At 36.2% G+C, this 19,533-nt stretch overlaps 1 protein-coding gene across 1 annotated transcript in view; it reads left to right on the top strand.

The window, feature by feature from the left end:
* The window catches only part of PSMD14 (proteasome (prosome, macropain) 26S subunit, non-ATPase, 14), a 151,243-nt gene that overhangs the window by 66,190 nt on the left and 65,520 nt on the right, over positions 1 to 19,533 (top strand). The window contains exons 3-6 of the mRNA XM_006872019.1: positions 8,615 to 8,686; positions 8,899 to 9,018; positions 12,327 to 12,397; positions 13,395 to 13,545. Coding sequence (XP_006872081.1) covers positions 8,615 to 8,686; positions 8,899 to 9,018; positions 12,327 to 12,397; positions 13,395 to 13,545 — 414 coding nt within the window. The remainder of the gene's footprint in view (positions 1 to 8,614; positions 8,687 to 8,898; positions 9,019 to 12,326; positions 12,398 to 13,394; positions 13,546 to 19,533) is intronic.

Raw genomic sequence — 19,533 nt, 5'->3', positions numbered from 1 at the left:
TGATTTCGTGACTACTGCTTTTTTGAGCGTTGATAGTTGATCCAAGAAGAATGAAGTCCTTGACAACTATAATCTTTTCTCCGTTGATAAGAATGTTGTTTATTGGTCCAGTAGTGAGGATTTTTGTTTTCTTTACATTGAGATGTAGTCCATACCGAAGGCTGTGCTCTTTGATCTTCATCAATAAATGTTTTAAGTCCTCTTCACTTTCAGCAAGCAAGGTTGTATTATATGATCTGCATATCACAGGTTGTTAATGAGTCTTCATCCAATCCCGATGCCACGTTTTTCTTCATATAATATAGCTTCTCAAATGATTTGCTCAGCTTACAGGTTGAATAAGTATGGTGAAAGAATACAACCTTGACGTACAACTTTTTTTTTATTTTAAATCCTTCAGTGTTCCCATGTTCTGTTCAAACAACTGCTTCTTGGTCCAGGTACAGATTCCTCATGAGCACAATGAAGTGTTTCGGAATACTCATACTTTGCAGTGTTGTCCATAGCTTGTCATGATCCACACAATCGAAAGCCTTTGCGTAGTCAGTAAAGCACAGGTAAACATTCTTTCAGATTGTCTCTGCTATCAGCCAAGGTCCATCAGACATCAGCAATGATAAACCCTAGTTCCACGGCCTCTTCTGAATCCTGCTTGAACCTCTGAAAGTTCTCTGTCAATGTGTGATTGTAGCCATTTCTGTATTACCTTTAGTAAAACTTTACTTGCATGGGATATCAAAGAGATTGTCCAGTGACTTCCGCATTCTATTGGGTCACCTCTCTTTGGAATGGGCACAAATATGGATCTCTTCCAATCAGTCTACCAGATAGTTGTCTTCCAGATTTCTTGGTAGAGATGAGTGAGTGCCTCCTGTGCCACCTCACTTTTCTTGAAAGATTTCAATTTGTATTCCATCAATTCCTGGTTCCTTGTTCTTTGCCAATTCCTTCATTGCACCTTGGACTTCTTCCGTCAGTTCTTTGCCAATTCCTTCATTGCACCTTGGACTTATTCCGTCAGGATCATTGGGTCTTGATCATATCATATGCTAACGTCTTGAAATGGTTGAACATTAACCATTTCCTTTTGGTACAGTGACTCTGTGTATTCCTTCCATCTTCTCTTGGTGCTTCCTGCATCATTCAATAATTTGCCCAGAGAATCTTTCAATAATGGAAGTCGAGGCTTGAATTTTTTCTTCAGTTTCCCCAGCTTGAGAAATGCTGAGCGTGTTCTTCCTGTTTGGTTTTCTGATTCCAGATCTTTGCACGTTTTAAACTTTAGCGTAATGATATCAAAACCAGACAAATTTAACACACAAAGAAAATGCCAGACCAGTCTAGTTATGAACAGGAAAACACTATGAATTGATAAATCTTAGCCCAGCCTTTAATTTTTCATCTTTTTTTGGTTATGTTTTAGTTATTAATTGTAAGTAGCATATACTTGAATTTTCACTTGAAACCCATTATAGGAGACTTTTATCTTTTAACAAGGGAGCTTAAAGCCATTTATATTTTCTCATAACCAATATGTTTGTTCTATGTTGTTTGACATTTTGTTTTGTTCCTTTCTTGATTTCCTACTGTTATCTTATTGTCAGTTTGCTGTTTTTCTTCTGCAGTGATTTGGTTAAGATTTACTTTAAGTTTTAATTTTTATAGTGATTACGTTAAAGTTTAGAAAACTTTACTTCTACGATAGGCAAGACTGAACTAGATCTCAGTTTTCCCTCCCTTACATAGTATAGAGACTTTTGTTGTTGTTAAGTGCCGTTGAGTCGGTTCCGACCCATAGCGACCCTGAACAGGGTTTCCAAGGCTGTAAATCTTTACAGGAGCAGAAAGCCTCATCTTTCTCCTGTGGAGCAGCTGGCAGTTTTGAACTGCTGACCTTGCGGTTCGCAGCCCGATTCGTAACCAGTACACTACCAAAGCTCTTTATAGAGACTTTAGGGTATACTTAATGTCTCTATGTTGCTTATATTGTTACTATCTGTGGTTTTGTATCCCAGTCATTCATATATGTATCCCAGTTGTTTAGATCTACCTCTTGTTTTTACTGCTTTTAATGTTCTTAACTAGTCTTTTAGTTTAATCGTTTTGCTTCTTTTTAAAACTCCTAATTTTGAGTCCTGGTGTGGCACTGCAGGTGAATGTGCTGGACTGCAAGGTCAGTTTGATTCACAAGTTCAGTGGTTCAAACCTACCAGCCGCTCTTTGGAAACCCTGCACAGGGTCTCTATGGGTCAGAATCGACTTGAAGACACTTAACAGTAACAACAATTTTTATTTGTGGAGGCTCAACCATACCAATTACTCACGAGGTTCTTTCAAGAAGGGTACATGAGTGCATATTTTCTGAGTTTTCACATATTTGGTATTTTATATCTAGGTCTTTATACTTTTTAAAATTGAGTATAAAATTTTTTGTTCATAGGATTTCTCTTTTTATTAAATGTTTTATTGTGAATTATGTGATAGTTTATATGGGAGAACATTAATTTTACATTCATCCTATCGTATATCCTTTCATTGCCATGGTTACAATCCCCTCCATGCATCATCAAACAACCAAAGGTTATACACTGCAAGCTCTCTGGGTCTAAAGTCCCCAGCTGCTCCATCTCTCCACGTCATCGTCTCTGCCTCCATCTCAGGCATCACTGATTCTCTGGGTAGGGTCCTGCTCTCCATTCTTCTCCCTTGATGGTCCCAGGGACTTCTGCTCCTAGACTGAAAAGTTAATCATTCCCCTCCTTGCTACAAAACATATACCTTTACATTTCCAACCCTCACAATCAGTCCTGATAGCAAGTATTCACTATTGTATCACAAGAGACCTATCTGCATTTCCTTTCATCAGCCCCACCTAGACAGATTGGATACTGCTCAGTGGAGAATCTACCTTCCTCCACGCCCTCTAAGTCTAGGTTCCCTCTTGAAAGCTTGTAAGCCAGTCACTTCTTGCCTTTGTAGCCCACCTCCCCTACCCCCCCCCCTCGCCATTTTGGGTAGTCAGTGTCCAAGTTGCCCATCCCTGTCTACTCTGTGTATCGAGGGGATGGGAATGATCATTACTGTAAAGATTTGTTCCCGTTTTTGAGCTACTGCATCCATAGGTGTAGGTCAAGTTCATCAAATTGTATTAGATTATTCTCTTTTTCCCTCTTCTTTCTTCTTCTAGTAGAGTTCTGATCATCCAGGTCATTGAAGCCAGGTTAAGTGGGTATTATCTGCAAGTGTGGGTGTTCTTGTGCATATGCCCTCTCTTCTTATCAGCTGAACGCTTCTATCTAGTCCTCTGGCTATTTCACTGACTCTGGGCCCAGGAGTCCCCAGGTCTTGCCACACTGCTGGCCAACCAAGTCTCCACCCAGGTTCACAGGAGTCTATTGAATGTTGTAGGGCTTAGCTTGCAGCTTCACTGCTGTTTTTCCCTCACTTCCCCTTCTCGGTGACGAACGTGGTCACCAATCAGAGCGTGTATTCCCATTGAGTCTTAGTCTTAGAAGGGGATTTGCTCTGAGGGGACTCGACCACTTGCCTTGATGTCTCCTGGGCAAGCAACTTGCTTGTTCTTGTAGTAACAGTTGGTCTGCCTAAATTGTTGTGTGGTTTTCCTTCAGGAAGTATCTTCTGTTCTTCTAGCCCCTCCAGGCTTATGTGCTTGTCCTTTCAAGTGGAAATTTCCCACCTCTGCAGATTCTGGATATGGTTCAAGATTCCACCTATAGTCTTATGTAATGCAGAGGGTCCGCAGGAAGCCTCCTTCACTGGGCACGTTAGGATTTCTCTTTAAAACTCTAAAAAGGTCACTGTTTTCTGCCTTTAATGCTGCAAACAATACAAAACAAAGTAACCCAGCAATTTTTTCATTTTCTTGCTTTTATGGTTAGAGAATTATTGTTTTATCCATGTATTAAAGATTTAGCTAAGATTACATTTGTTGAGTCAGAAGTTAAACTTTTTTTATCCACCCAGGAAAGTTTTCTTCAACTTTATCTTTGCTTATTGATTCCTTTAGTATCTTATTTTATTGTAAGTAATATAGTTTTCATTTTTTGGCTGTATTTTGGGATATCTTTCAAAGTTTGTATTCCATATCACTGAATTGAATTTACCATAATGCTATTTTTAATTTTTCTTCTTTCAGTGTGATTTTAATTTTGAAGTATGTTTTTGTCTTTTCATTTTTATTTGTCTTCTCAATTATATTTCAAAGGTAAGAAATCTTCTTGTAGTCTATTGATGTTATATAGTTTTCTTAAATTTTGTGTATGATTTGTGGGTAACTTTTTTCTCTTTAAATCATCAGGATGCTATTCCGTAGGAGTTTTTTCCAGGAGACTGTGTTATGTAGATTGTCCACAGCCCTGTGCTTTTTTCTTAACATGGGAACTAATCAGGTCATCTTTGTCTGTGGTTGTACAGGTTTTTATATTACCTCTCTTAGCTCAATTTCCAGGGTTCTTAGAGGAGTTTTTTTACTGCTACATTGTTTGACTGTGTACTGTTCTGAACAGATGAGTATGTAGAAAAGTGATAGTCTCAAATATTATCTGCTGTCAGAGATCCTTAGAAATCTGTCCCATAATGTTTTGGATGTTATTCTTTTTTCCGGATACATTTTACTGCAATAAATCCTTCTATACTTCTTGCCAGATTGTTTTTTCAGAAATGTAGTTGTCTGTGGTTAGATCAAGAAAGAGAGTAATAATTGGGATGAGAAGGGAGACAAGAAATAGCACTGACTGCTTCAAAAAACAGTACCCATGAAACTGGATCATTTTCCTTCAGTATATAGCTTTTGATTAGTATTGCTTTCTGAACCAGAAGGGAGGGAGTGGGGAGGGAGTGGGAGGGCTAAGGATCTTTGTACTCCTTACTTTTGATGCTTGCTTTCTCTTTTGCTGGGTGATGGTATGCCCCATCAAGAAACACAAAGGGTTTCCTGGGCTAGAATCTTTATGGGAAGAGATCACCAGGTGTTCACCCACTCCCCGACATTTCTGTGGAGCTGCTGGAGCGTGCTGTTAGGTGCCATCTAGTTGGTTTTGACTCATGGTGACCCTATGCACAACAGAATGAAACAGTGCTTAGTCTGGCACCGTCTTCACAATTGTAACATTTGAGCCCATTGCTGCTGCTACTGTGTCAGTCCATTTCATTGAGGGTCTTCCTCTTTTTCATCAACCTTCCACTTTGCCAAGGATGATGTCCTTCTTCAGAGAATGATCCAGGGTAACTGCTGGGTATTTCCATTTCTGTTCCATTGGCTTGCAGTGCCTTAATTTAAATCTACTCATTCTTTCAGCCAATATTTATTGAGTTTCTCACTCTATGCTAGGCCTTTGCAAGATAATGATTACATATAATATTGAATAAAACCAAGTGTTTCCTCCTTTCATCGATAGTGGAAATAATTGGTAGATTTTGCCAGTAATACATTTTAATGATAATGTAATGTTTTATCTACCTCCACTCCTTTTTCTCCATGAGTATTTTTCGGGAAGTTTAAAAAAGGCTGTATTAATAACTATGAAAGTTCCTAAGTGGTGCAAATGGTGTGCACTCTATTAATCTAAAGATTAGTGTTTTGAACCCACCCATTGTTTCTGAGGAAGAAAAAGGCTGGTGATCTACTGATGTTAAGATTACAACCAATAAAACCCTACTGACCAGTTATGCTCTGTAACACATGAGGTCACCATGGGTTGGAATGGAGGACAACTAACAACAGATTATCAGCTAAACTTCTTTCAACATGGTGGTTGTCTGTCACCAAGTCAGTTCTGACTCATAGCGACCCCATTTAGGGTTTCTGAGACTATAAGTCTTTATAGAAGTAGAAAGCCTCATCTTTCTTCAGCAGAGTGACTGGTAGATTCGAACTACTGACCTTGCAGTTAGCAGCCCAGGGCTAAGCATTGTAAAATTTTGCTTTTGTATCTAGACAGTGATATTTATGAGTGCAGTGTTCATTATCTTGATCCTTGAGGATTATTTCCCTAAAACCTTTCATAACAACTAACTTAATACTGCCCTCACTTAAAAAAAATTAGAGTAACCGAACTTTGTGTTTTTTATGATGTTAACACTTTTCACATGAGAATAATTAATTTACCATCGAGTTTTCATTCTAAAATAATTCATGTCTCTTCGAAAGGTTTGTAATAAAGTTGCTCTAGGTGATGATGTTGTTATAGTGGCCTTGTGTAGGGATTTTGAAAAGCAGCTGGTAAGTTTGAGCACTTGACCTTGTGGTTTAAAGTCCAGTGCTGATTCTACAAGGTCCTAATAGATGGAAAAATTTAGTTGACTTTTAACTTTATTTCTGGCATAATTTATTAAAAATGAAATTTGGGGGATATGCTTTTTCTTTCTATGTTATACATAAGAAAATAAGAGGTAATTTTTGTTTATGATTCTTGTATTTAGTGAAAATTTATCTAGAACCTTTTATACGTAATGCTTCCAGTAAATATTAGACTTTTACATATATACCCATTTTGTGTTGTGGTATAGGTGAAAGTTTACAGAACAAATTCGTTTCCCATTCAGCAATGTATACAGATGGTTCCATGACACTGGTTGCAATCCCCACAATAAATCAGCACTCTAGTAAGCATTCTTTCTATTTCCACCGTGTTGTTATGTGCTGTGGAGTCAGTTCCGAGTCCTAGCGACCCTGTACAGGATTTCCGAGGCTGTAAATCTCTACGAGAGCAGAAAGCCTCATCTTTCTCCCGTGGAATCGCTGATAGTTTCAAACTGCTGACCTTGCGGTTCACAGCCCGATTCGTAACCACTACACTACCAGAGCTCCTTAGATTCCCTATTTCCTTTCTCCCAGGTTTCCTGTGCCTGTCTGCCTTCTTTTAACTTTGTTTTTGGGCAAATGCTTCTCTTTTGGTCTTGTCTGGTTGATTGTTTTGAGTAGCATGTTCCTCCTTGGTATTATTATTAATGACTTTATAGTTCTGTCTATTGTTTGGCTGAACCATGATCTCTGGGGTGGCTTCATTTCTAACTTAGAAGGGTGTCTAATGGCCCCTTGGCCATTATACCAGTCTCTATCAGACCAGTAAGTCTGATATTTTTTATGAATCTGATTTGTGTTCTTCCCTTTTTCTCTCATTCTTGTCTGGTACCTTGTATTGTGATACTGGTCAGAATGGTCTGTGGTGGTAGCCTGGTAACATCTAGTTTTTCTGGTCTCGCTTAGTGGAGGTTCATATGGTCCATTATTCCTTTGGATTAATTGTTTCCTTGAGTCTTTGGTTTTTGAGTATTTAGTCTTCATTGCTCTGGATGGAAAAAGACCAATAGTTGTAACATAAATGGCCACTTGCTACTCACCAAAATAGGATGTAGAAAATTGTCTTTATGGATTATGTTGTGCCAGTCGACATAATTGATGTATATTATGAGCTTTTAAAACAAAACCCAAAAAAAATCACAGTCTTTAACATATAAATAGATAAGAAGCAGCACAAAGTACACATAGACCTATAAGTGTGAAATGTAATGAGCAAAGCAATTGTTTAATTTTAGTAAGTAAATCCTTAAGTGCGAGATGGAATATTGGCTTAAAATTTGGATAGTTAACATGCTTGTTATATAATTTGTGATAGAATTATTGTCAGAGAAAAGGGAGCTTTAAGCATAACAGTACCTCACAATTGTAAGTCTCATCTCCTTTTCATTTCTCAGACTTCCCAGTATTAATAAATAAGAATTTTTTTTATGTGTACTGGTAGCTGCAGAATTACATTTATAAGATTATAGATATCTTGAGGATGGTCAGGACTATGTAAGTGCAGCAGAATGTTACAGTCAAAAGATGTATGTTTGATTTCATTGAAGACTGCAGTTGTTCGTAGTGGAAAATTTGTCTTCATCTATAATAAAAGTAATACAATATTTGTTTTAAAGGTAGTGGTCAAGACTTTGGAAGTACTTTAATATTAGTTACACTTTTCTCAACCTGTTTGTTCATATTTGGAGCTGCTGTGTTAAATTTGTTGTTGTTTAGGGGGAGGGGAACAACTTCATGAAGTGACACACAGTGTATGTTGTTCACAGCTCTGTTACCTAGGGATTACAAGTCTTCTCCCTTTTTTCCTTCCACTTCATTATACTTGTGTATCTACAAAGTGATCCCATTACCTTAATCTACATGTTGACGTTAACTGGAAATCAAGACTCTCAGAAATCGCTGTTGACGTTAACTGGAAATCAAGAATCTCAGAGAAATTGCTGTTTGTGTTGATCACTTTAGTTAATCATGCCAGTCCAGCTACGTTTTATGCTTACATTATGGTAAGAAAGATGGCTGCTTGGTGCATTAGAATAATTTTGTAGCTGAGGTATGTCAGTATTCATGAAAGACTTAAACTTTGTTTCTTTTGGAAACTTGATTGATGACAAGTTTAGTCTGTCTTCTACTGATTTAATATTTGAAAACTTGCTTTTATTAGTTGTATTCTCATTGAATAAAAGAATATTTGACATGCTTTTCTAAAGCTTTTAAAATAAACTTATTTGACCTGTAACTGTAATTTAAACTTATTAATTATGTGTTTATAAAGATTGATATACTTGTTTTTAGGGACCACCTACAGATGCTCCTGCCGTGGACACAGCAGAACAAGTCTATATCTCTTCCTTGGCACTGTTAAAAGTATGTACTAAATGGAGGTACTTGTTTTAGAGAGTTTTGTTTCTCACTATATCTCTAATTTGGGAATATCTGTGACCTTGATCTTTTCAGACATAAACTATTGCTTTAGGTACAACTATAAAATAGAGTGCTCTACTTCCATAAAACAAAATTAGTTTATTTTTTAAAGTACCAAGGATCTCAAAGAAATCTGATATGTGTCCTCTTTACAGATGTTAAAACATGGTCGTGCTGGAGTTCCAATGGAAGTTATGGGTCTGATGCTTGGAGAATTTGTTGATGATTACACCGTCAGAGTGATTGATGTGTTTGCTATGCCACAGTCAGGAACAGTGAGTACTTAGAGGGTTGCCTGCTGCAAGTATAAATGTGTCACTCTTCTTTTTTCTTTTTCTATGCAAAATAACTTTTCATCATGTTTTATTTTTTCAGCTATATCATCTTCTCGATATGAAAAAAATAATTTATTCAATTAATTTTAATACTGAATAGAGATAGGAATTTCTAGACTATGTTGAATTAAATCACCTTTTAAATGCATCATTAGTTCCTTGGAGGTACACAAAATGAATGATGCTAACACTAAATTACTTTATTTAGACCTTTATTAGCATAACATGTAAAACATCAAGGTATTAGTTTTATTTAATCCCCACACTTGGTTTAAAATCTTTTAGAGAGTTTCTTATTTAGATTTTTAATTATGTATGTAAGCTAGTGCTCATGATTGTTTCCATTGTTTTAAAATATATCCCCTCTTAAAATGTTCTTCATGTGATGGTGAATGACTTTTAAGCTTTTATTATTTAAAGTATTGAGTTGTAAATGAAACAAGAAAATTAATAGAGAACCTTAATTCTTTTTGTTCCAGCATATGATAGTTTTATATCTGGAGGAAGTATACTCCATATAGATTTTGAAAATAATCTACTCTATCTGTATGTTGTTCTTTCTGGAGGATTTGTTGTTGCTATTTAATGCATTGGACTTGTGCAGTTAGGTATACATTTAGTTTTAAAGAACACAGACAAAAACCAATAACCATTCTGTCTACTTTACAAAAATTATAATAATACACAATGTCCTTATCTACTTGCCAAGAAAAGCAGGCTATATTCATTTTTCTGATGGAGAGTTTTTCTCTAATATACAACATTGCTCTTACCACGCCTTGTAAAATACTTGGATTAAATTGTCTTATAACTGTATACTCTATTTGAGGTTCTTTATTGTAAGTACATTTTGATAAACTAGATACTAGCAAAAAGGAAATCATATTTGTAAATAATAAATACATCATATTTGAGCGACTTCATAAAGTTTGTGGAAAAATTCCAGTATCTTTTATTTATGTTGCTTCATGAATGTTTTTGAAACCCCTTTGTATTTATATGCATACACACGCATTTTGAATAGGGTAGTCATTCAGGAATGCTGTATCAATATAATAATGTAAAATATAAACAAACAAATACAAAATTTAAAAATCTTTAAGTAGATCAGTTTGTTGAAGGGAATTAATTTTAATCTACTACCATGATGGCATGGTGGGTTTAAGTGTTAGGCAACTAACCACAAGGTCAACGGTTCAAACCTACCAACCACTCTCTGGGAAAAAGGTAAGGCTATCTGCTCCTATAAAGATTTTAGTCTCAGAAACTGTATCGTGTTCTGATTTGTCCTAGAGTGTCGCTATGACCCTCTGGATCAACTGGATGGCAATGAGTTTGAGCTTTGATTTTTTGGTTCTGATTAAGTATACTTGGAAATCCATTTTACTTCTTTTGTACATTTGGACATAAAGAAAAAACTGCACATATTAAATAAAGATTTAGATTTAAATCTTAGACTTTTACTCCTTACCTCACAGTGCTGGTTCGTGGTAGAATTCTCATCTCCCACGTGGGAGAACACTGACTTAATAATGTTTCTGCTAATATACCTCAGATGCAGCCATTACCTGTTTGTCAGTGGAGGCTTGCATGTTGTTATGATACCGAACTAATTTCAGCAGTGCTTCTAGACTAAACCAGACTAGAATGAAAGATCTGTTGATCTACTTCCAAAAGTCAGCTAATAAAAACCCTATGGATCACAACAGTCCTATCTGCATCCGACCAGGTAGCATTTCATTCTGTGATATGTAGGATTACCATGAGTCAGGTGTCAAGTCGATGACAGTTAACATTATAACTACCTATTCATGTCAGAATATATAAACACACAGATGAGTTAGTATTTCTGTTACGTGTGGCCTTGACATAGCTATTCATTAAAATAAATGATTCTTGGGTTTTTATTTCATTACTTTTTTGTTAGTGCTTATTTGATGATGTCCAATAGAATTTTGATCCCCATATGTAACTCTGTTTAGTAGAATTAATTTTTTCTTCTAGCTGAGGACTCAGTGAACTTTTTGTGTAAAGGACTTCATATGTCTCGGTCACATGTTCTTGTTTCTCTTTTTATTTTTTAACAACTCTTTAGATATATAAAACACAATTCATACTCCAAAGCCCCTAGGCAATGGATTGTAGCCCCTGTTCCCTGTTCTGGATGATGCACTCAACAATAAAAATTCTAAATACTGTTTGACTTGGTGGGAAGAAAGTGCTTATATTTATTGGTTTGTTTAAGGAGCTTTAGATTTAGAGCCTGATGTTTAAAAAAAGTCTTTCTGGTGACATCACCAGAGATGATATGAACCTTTTTTATTCTTCTGTTTTCTAAAATCTTATTTTGTGAAAAGTAGCAAAATAATACAACATAATAAAAGACTTGGAGCCCTGGTGTAGCACTGTAGGACTGCAAGGCCTTTTGAATTGCAAGATTGGCAGTTCAAACTCAGCAACTGCTCTTCTGAAACCCTATACAGGGTTGCTTTGAGTCAGAACTGATGCCACGGCACTTAAAACAAATAAAAGACTTGATTGCTGATAGCCAGGTGGAGTGTTTTTGTGATTTCTTTTCATCTTAAGGCAGTTTTCTAAAGAATGTGTTTTCCTGAAAGTACCTAATCTGCCAAGTAGTTCTAAGAGAACTGCTGAGCTTCCTTCCCTCTCAACCCACCCATCCAAACAACAGCAGCAACAACAACAGTGGAAGAGAAGTAAGTTCTTATTTATTAGAGGGTGACATTATGAAATATGTTTGCCTAAATAGGCCTTCCCTAGAATTTATGGTTAGTACAGTTATTTGATGGATTCCTGGTGTGGTACTGTAGGATCAGCACTGGTCTGCAAACCACGAGGTCACTAGTTCAAACCCACCAGATGCTTCTTGGAAACCTGCTCGACGGTACTAGACAACAATTATTTCATATTTCTGATTATATTTATGACAATATCCACAGACTCTTAGAGGATCCTGAAAATTGTCTTAAATCATTAACGAACAGCACATTGGTACTTAGCAATTTTAGAATATGATTTATAATCAAATGTTATGAGTAGTTATCAAATATGGCTATATGAAACCTAGGCAAAGATTTTTGTACCCCAAAGTAATTAATATAGTTGTTTTTTGGAGCTCTTTGTATAAAATTATTCCCCCTGTGTCACCCCCTCTGCTCTGCCCCCCCCCCCCCCCCAGAAAAAGAGGGGTCTATACGACTGAATCATTTTCTTTCTTTCTAAATCAGGGTGTTAGTGTGGAGGCAGTTGATCCAGTGTTCCAAGCCAAAATGTTGGATATGTTGAAACAGACAGGACGGTAGGTATTTTGAATGATAATATAAAGAATGGATATTATAAAACAGATTCAGAAACATGTCTCAAAATTACAGAAATTCATAACTGTCCTTCACAGAACAAAAGCCATGTAGTTGATGTAAAGGTATCTATCTGTGTCAATACTGTCACTGTTAATTCTTTGCCTATCTCGAATCTTTCCTTTATAGAGTCAAAGAACTTTGCCAGAGAACAACCTGTTATTAACATTCTCTACTGCTTTGTAGTAAGCGTGGCCTGTAGCTTCCCTATATGGAGTCACTGTCTAGTCACATGTATTGAAGAGCTTGTATTTTCCATGTACTTAAGAGTTGCAACTGGATGAGATTCTGAATACTTAATTATGTCTTTAGGCATATGAGTTTTAAAGACAGGAAAAATAAAATCCAAATATTTTTCAAAAAATTTTCCCCCAGACTGAATCTTTCAATAGTTGTCATTCTCTTGCTCAAATTCTTCTACTGTGGAAAAAACTTCAAAATTAATGTTAGCAAAAGGCTCAGCAGCTGAGCAGAACAGTGCAAATTGGTTTTTGACTGAGTTCCTAGTTCTACTGCTGGTTTAATTGATATTTAATCCTTTCACAACAGTGGATCCTGGTGTCCATTGTTAAAAATGTACTCTGTGCCTGGAAAACCCAACTCCCAGAGCTGAGGCGTTAAAGAGTAGATATTTACTTGAATGCTGAAAGGGTAAAAACTGGCTCTGAGAAAGTGTGGTAACAAGGTGAAAAACTGAAAGCCTTATCTACCACTGCTAATGTGCATCTCTTAATGATAGCACTCCTTTGTCACACTTACTCATTTCCATGTTTTCTGGATAATATGGTGTATGGTTTCAGTGTTTCTAATGGTGCCTTTTCACACCTGTATGTTTTTCATCTCATCTTAATTTATACCCTGTTAGTGTGTTGTTTCTTTTCATATCATAAATGTATTACTTGTTCTGTTCTGAGCCTCTGAATGCCCTCTTTGTTTCAGGCCTGAGATGGTTGTTGGTTGGTATCACAGTCATCCTGGCTTTGGTTGTTGGCTTTCTGGTGTGGATATCAACACTCAGCAGAGCTTTGAAGCCTTGTCGGAGAGAGCCGTGGCAGTGGTTGTGGATCCTATTCAGAGTGTAAAAGGAAAGGTAGAGTAGATTCTCTTTATTAGCATCTACTGCAACATTGGGTTTACGTACACATGAAATAAAAATCTGTTTTGTTTAAAGCATTATTCTTCATTATATAGAAAACTCTTGCCTGTTTAAACAAACAAAACACATTTATAATAAGTTTATAAATGTGTCTTGACATTATTAATAGTTAAATTATTTAGAGATGTGTTCTATTTTAATCAGCTCTTGTCTAATATTCATGAATGTTTATATTTAAAATTTTTTAATTTCATAGAATTAGGAATATTAAGCTATTCTAAAAGCATGATACACATATTTTGTTAATATTTTAATAAATGATGCTTTGTCTTACATTATTTTCAAATGATGAATTTGGGATTGGCACAACATTTAAACAATCAAGTTAAAGGACTTTTTCCTGGACATAGTGTAGGACGTATTCTGGTATTGTAGGAACCAAATATTTTAAATAATGAAAATTTGCCCCAAAGACTTAGTATCAACCATTTGCATTTCTCGAGTGAGAATGCAGATGAATGATTAAATATGCTAAATGATTCTAAAAAGAGATTAGCTTGCAAAGCATATTGGGTTATAGTTGTTCTTTGTTGAAATCTCTTTTGTTCTTGTTTAGTTCTTCTCTCTCTCTCTCTCTCTCTCTCTTTTTTTTTTTGGGTTGGTTCGTTCGTTCGTTCTTTTTTTTTTTTGCTTTCTTTCTTTCTTTCTAGCCCCATATGCCATTTTCCTATTTCCTGCCTCATGACAGCAGGGAGCAGCTCTATTATCACCTTCACAGAGCTGTCTGCAAATGTGAGAGGCAATTCGATTTTGCTCAACCACAGGGAGAGTGGATTAGAAAAACTACAGAACATACAGAAATTGGCTAGGTAGTTACTGCTTTAAAATACTGCTGAGGTGTCTTGTTTGAGCATGTACTTCCATTGTAGTGTAGAATAATTGTTAAAATAAAATCACAATACATTTATGGAATCCTTTTTATGTAGTTTTTTAAAAAATAATTTTTAGAACACTTAAAAATAAATATTAGCTTGCTATCAGACCTGGAGTTTGATAGTGGTGCAGATTCATTTACATCTGTTCACCAGCTCAAACAAACTAAACCTGGCTGTTACTTTAGAGTTCTTTTCTGTCATGCATTTGGAGTTGAACACTTTCAGAGTTTATATTACGATGCATAAAAATTGAGGTCATCTCTAAATCATGAACCTATTACTTGTGATTTTGCTTTTCGGAGGCAGAAGCGGTCCACCAAAACATTAATATTAAAAGCTGATACATAATTCAGAATGGATACTTCTGAGGCTTGCTGTATGTCTTTAATTTAAATAATATACTTTTTTTTTTTTAACTAAGTGTAATTTTACTTAACACTTAAAGAGTTAAAGGCTGAAAGTCTTTGACTTTTGTTAGTTTCCTTTCAGCTTTAATTCTCAAATATTTAAGATACCATTTTAAAGTAGTAATCTTTGTTACAATATTATGAGGGGCCTTCCAAAAGTTTGTGGGAAAATGAAATTAAAAGGTAATGGAAGTTTTCCATTAACTTTTTGGAGCCCCCTAATGTAACAGAATTATCAGATAAACCCCCACTACCATCATCACAGTATTTATTAGTAATAATTCAAGTTTAATTTTAAGTATAAGGAGGGTTCTCTGAGAGAAGAAAAACCCACATAAACCACAGCATCTTCTAATCTGAGACCAGAAGAACTAGATGGTGCCCAGTTATCACTGTCAACTTTTCTGACACATTAACACAATCAAAGGTACTGAATAGAATGGAAGAAAAATATATAACATAACTCAAATTTTTAAATAAGGCTAAGGGTATTGGACTGACAGAGATTAGAAAACCCTGAAGACAATTGCCCCAAGATACCTTTTGAACATGGAATTGAAACTATTTCTGAAGATCACTTTTTAGTCAAATAATAGATTGCCTTATAAAATATGCCTGTGAGGAATGTGCTCCCTTAAACAATTAACTGTATCAGACAAGAGGGTCAACATTTACCCATAAGAAAAGATGAGAGGACAAGGAGGAAAAGAGATGCTAAAAGTTAGTGGAAATAGAACAAATGGAAATACTGTGGAAATATTGGCACATTGGAAAAATTGTAATTAGTGGACTGAAGCAATTTGCATGCAGATTATTAAAGGAAGAACCTAATTTTCTATGTAAACTTTCACCTAAAACACAATAAAATATACAGTTCTATTTTGTAGTACTAGTTTGACTGACTTCTTGTACTGTTTTGAATCATGTGATGGTGGTAACTTTGAAATGGATAATAGAAATGGAAACAATCAAAGAAAGCATTTTCAAAACAGTATAAATATATTTTTGTTATCCTGTTTGTAATATTTTAATGGCAGTTTTAGTCTCTAAACCTAGTTTAAATATTTTATAACATTGGGATTTGTATTGTTTATTCCTGATTATAATTTATTTTAGAAGGATACATCTTTGTTATAAATGCACTTGTGTCATATTACTACTTTGACAATGTGGTAAAACGTATTTTTAAATTTCTAAAATATTATACCTAAAATTCCATTATCAAATCATGTATGTCATTGTCTAGTTTTAGTTGCTGTTAAGTGCCATCTAGTCGGTTCCAACTCATAACAACCCTGTATAGAGTTTAAGCTGCTAGTGTGTTTAAACCACCAACCTTTCACTTAACATTCCAATGCTTATCCTATAGTGCCACACCAGGACTCTCTTCGTTCTAATGGTAGTGGTGGTAGTGGTATCGTGCCATGGAGTCAGTTCTGACTCATAGTGACTCTGAATACGGTTTCCGAGGCTGTAAATCTTTACGGGAGCAGAAACCCTCATCTTTCTCCTGTGGAATAACTAACTGGTAGTTTTAAACTGCTGACTTTGGGTTTAGAAACCTTACTCGTAACCACTTTGCTACAAATATCTATCACTGATGAATCACATCATTTGTTGTATCTAACTTAGGAGCTCTGGTAGCGTAGTGGTTACGAATAGTGGTTACGAATCGGGCTGCGAACCTTAAGGCCAACAGTTCGAAATACCAGCGGCTCCGCTGGAGAAAGATGAGGCGTTCAGCTCCCGTAAAGATTTACAGCCTCAGAAACCCTGTTCAGAGTTGCTATGGGTCGGAACCGATTAGACGGCACTTAACAACAACAACAACAACTTAGAGAATTACACATTATATCAAACGAAATAGAGTTCCAGTTCTTTATCAGTGATGTAAGTTCATCAATAAGGTGTCTGAATGTGGTTGTAATTTATTCTTTGCCTCAAGTCCTGTCAAATCTATGAAACAAATTAAGTACTAATAAATCCACGGACAGCGTATTTTAGTTAAATCATTAAAATTTAAAATATAAACTTATAATAATGAAAATTTGGATAAAACATGATTAGGAAACACAGTCAAAATATTTAGTAAGGCAACTATTAGGTTAAATTTACAGCGACATTATATAAATGATTTTAGCTGAGTCTGCATACCTTGTTAAGACCTACCTTTTTTATATTTCTGTATGTGCATTTTTGGAAATCCCAATATTGTCTCATTTTGAGTGATTAGATAAGCATGGATTCTTTATAATGTCAATTCTGTCACAATGTTTTATTTCCTTTTTTACGGCTATTTGATTGCATCTTTATTAAGTAATTGCTATGTACCAGGTGTACTACATGAGCACTTAGTTATGCTCATGAGGAACCTGTGCATAGGCCAAGAGGCAGTTGTTCAAACAAAGCAAGGGAACACCGAATGTTTTCAAAATTAGGAATGGTGTGCGCCAGGGTTGTATTCTTTCACCATACATAATCAATCTGTATTCTGAGCAAATAATCTGACAAACTGGATTTTATTAAGAATGTGGCATCAGAATTGGAGGAAAAATCATTAACAACCCGTGATATGCAGATGATAGCTACATCCTTGCTTGCTGAATGTGAAGAATAATTAAATACTTACTGATAAAGATCAAAGACCACAGCCTTTGGAGAAGAAAACAAAATCGTCACCACTGGACCAACAAATAAAATCCATGTAAGTGGAGAAAAGGTTGAAGTCAGAGACTTCATTTTGTTCAGATCAACCATCATCAACACTTATGGAAGCAGCAGTCAAGAAATCAAACTACACATTGCATTGGGCAAATCTGCTGCACAAGACATCTTTAAAGTGTGCAAGAGCAAAGATGTCATTTTGAGGACTAAGATACACCTGACCCAAGTCATGGAATTTTCAATAGCCTCATATGCATTTGAAAATTGGACAGTGAATAAGGAAGACCATAGAAGAGTTGATGTATTTGAATTATGGTGTTGGAGGAGAAATATTAAAAATATCATGGGCCACCAAAAGAATAAATAAATATATGTTGGAAGAAGTACAGCCAGAATGCTCCTTAGAAGCCACAATGGCCAGCCTTTGTCTGTCATACTTTGGACATATTATCAGGAGGGACTAGTCCCTGGAGAAGGACATTGTGCTTTATAAAGTAGAGGGTCAGCAAAAAGAGGAAGACCCCCCCCCAATATAGTATTTGTCCTTTTGTGATTGACTAATTTTACTCAGCATGATGTCCTCCATGTTCATCCATGTTATGTTGTAAGGTACTCTGCAAATTCTTTATTACCCTTCAACATTGCATAGTATTCCATTGTGTGTATGTACCAAAGTTTGTTTAGCCATATTATTATTTTTTTTAATGTTTTATTGTGAATTATGTGATGGTTTACATGAGAGAACATTAGTTTTACATTCATCCTGTCGTATATCATTTCATTGCCATGGTTACAATCCCCTCCATGCATCATCAACCAACCAAAGGGTATACACTACAAGCCTGCCCCACCCCCCACCCCACCCCAATCATCAGCACACAGCCCCTCTCCCTCTCTGTGTCTGATGTCTCCAACTGCTCCATCTCTGGCATCACTGCTACTCTGGGTAGGGTCCTGCTCTCTGCTCGTCTCCCTCGATGGTCCCAGGGAATTCCGATCCTAGACTGAAAAGTTAATCATTCCCCTCCTTGCTACAAAACATCTACCTTTACATTTCCAACCCTCACAAGTGGTCCTGATAACAATTATTCACTATTGTATCTCAAGAGATCCATCCTCATTTCCGTTCATCAGCCCTACCTAGACAAATTGGATACTATTCAGTGGAGATTCTACCTTCCTCCATGCCCTCTAAATCTAGGTTCCCTCTTGAAAGCTTGTAAGCCAGTCACTTCTTGCCTTTGTAGCCCCACATTTTGGGTAGCCAATGTCTAAGTTGCCCATCCCTGTCTACTCTGTGTATGGAAGGGGTGGGAATGATCCTTGCTGTAAGGATTTGTTCCCTCTTTTGAGCTACTGCCTTCATAGGTGTAGGTCAAGTTGATCAAATTGTATCAGATTACTCTTTTTTCTCCTCTTCGTTATTCTTCTGGTTAAGCTCTGATCATCCAGTCATTGAAGCCAGGTCAGGTGGTTATTATCTGCAAATGTGGGTGTTCTTGTGCATATGCCCTCTCTTCTTACCCACTGGCTGCTTCACTCTCCACTCGAGTTCTCTGTGGCTATGTCACTGACTCTGGGCTCTAGAGTCCCCAGGTCTTGCCATACTGCTGGCCAACCAGGTCTCCACCTGGGTTCACAGGAGTCTATTGAACATTGTAGGGCTTAGCTTGCAGCTTCACTGCTGTTCCCTCACTTCCCCTTATCAGTGTTTTGTTTTTTTCATTTTCATTTCTGTTGTGTTAATGTTTATTGATTCTTTCTGATTTTCCTCTTTATTGTTTTGATACCAAGGTACATTAATTTTCTTTGAGAGGATCCTGTGGTTTACTACTTTTTTTCCCTGTTTAAAACTGATTTTTATTTAGAAATCTACTTGTCTTCCTTGTTTTTTTAATTTTTTTTTATGATTTATTGTGAATTATGTGATAGTATACATGAGAGAACATTAGTTTTACATTCATTCTGTCGTATAT

This window comes from Chrysochloris asiatica, unplaced genomic scaffold (assembly GCF_000296735.1).
Source record: "Chrysochloris asiatica unplaced genomic scaffold, ChrAsi1.0 scaffold00181, whole genome shotgun sequence".
In the NCBI taxonomy this organism is placed as follows: domain Eukaryota; kingdom Metazoa; phylum Chordata; class Mammalia; order Afrosoricida; family Chrysochloridae; genus Chrysochloris; species Chrysochloris asiatica.
This window is presented reverse-complemented; position numbering and strand designations above follow the sequence as displayed.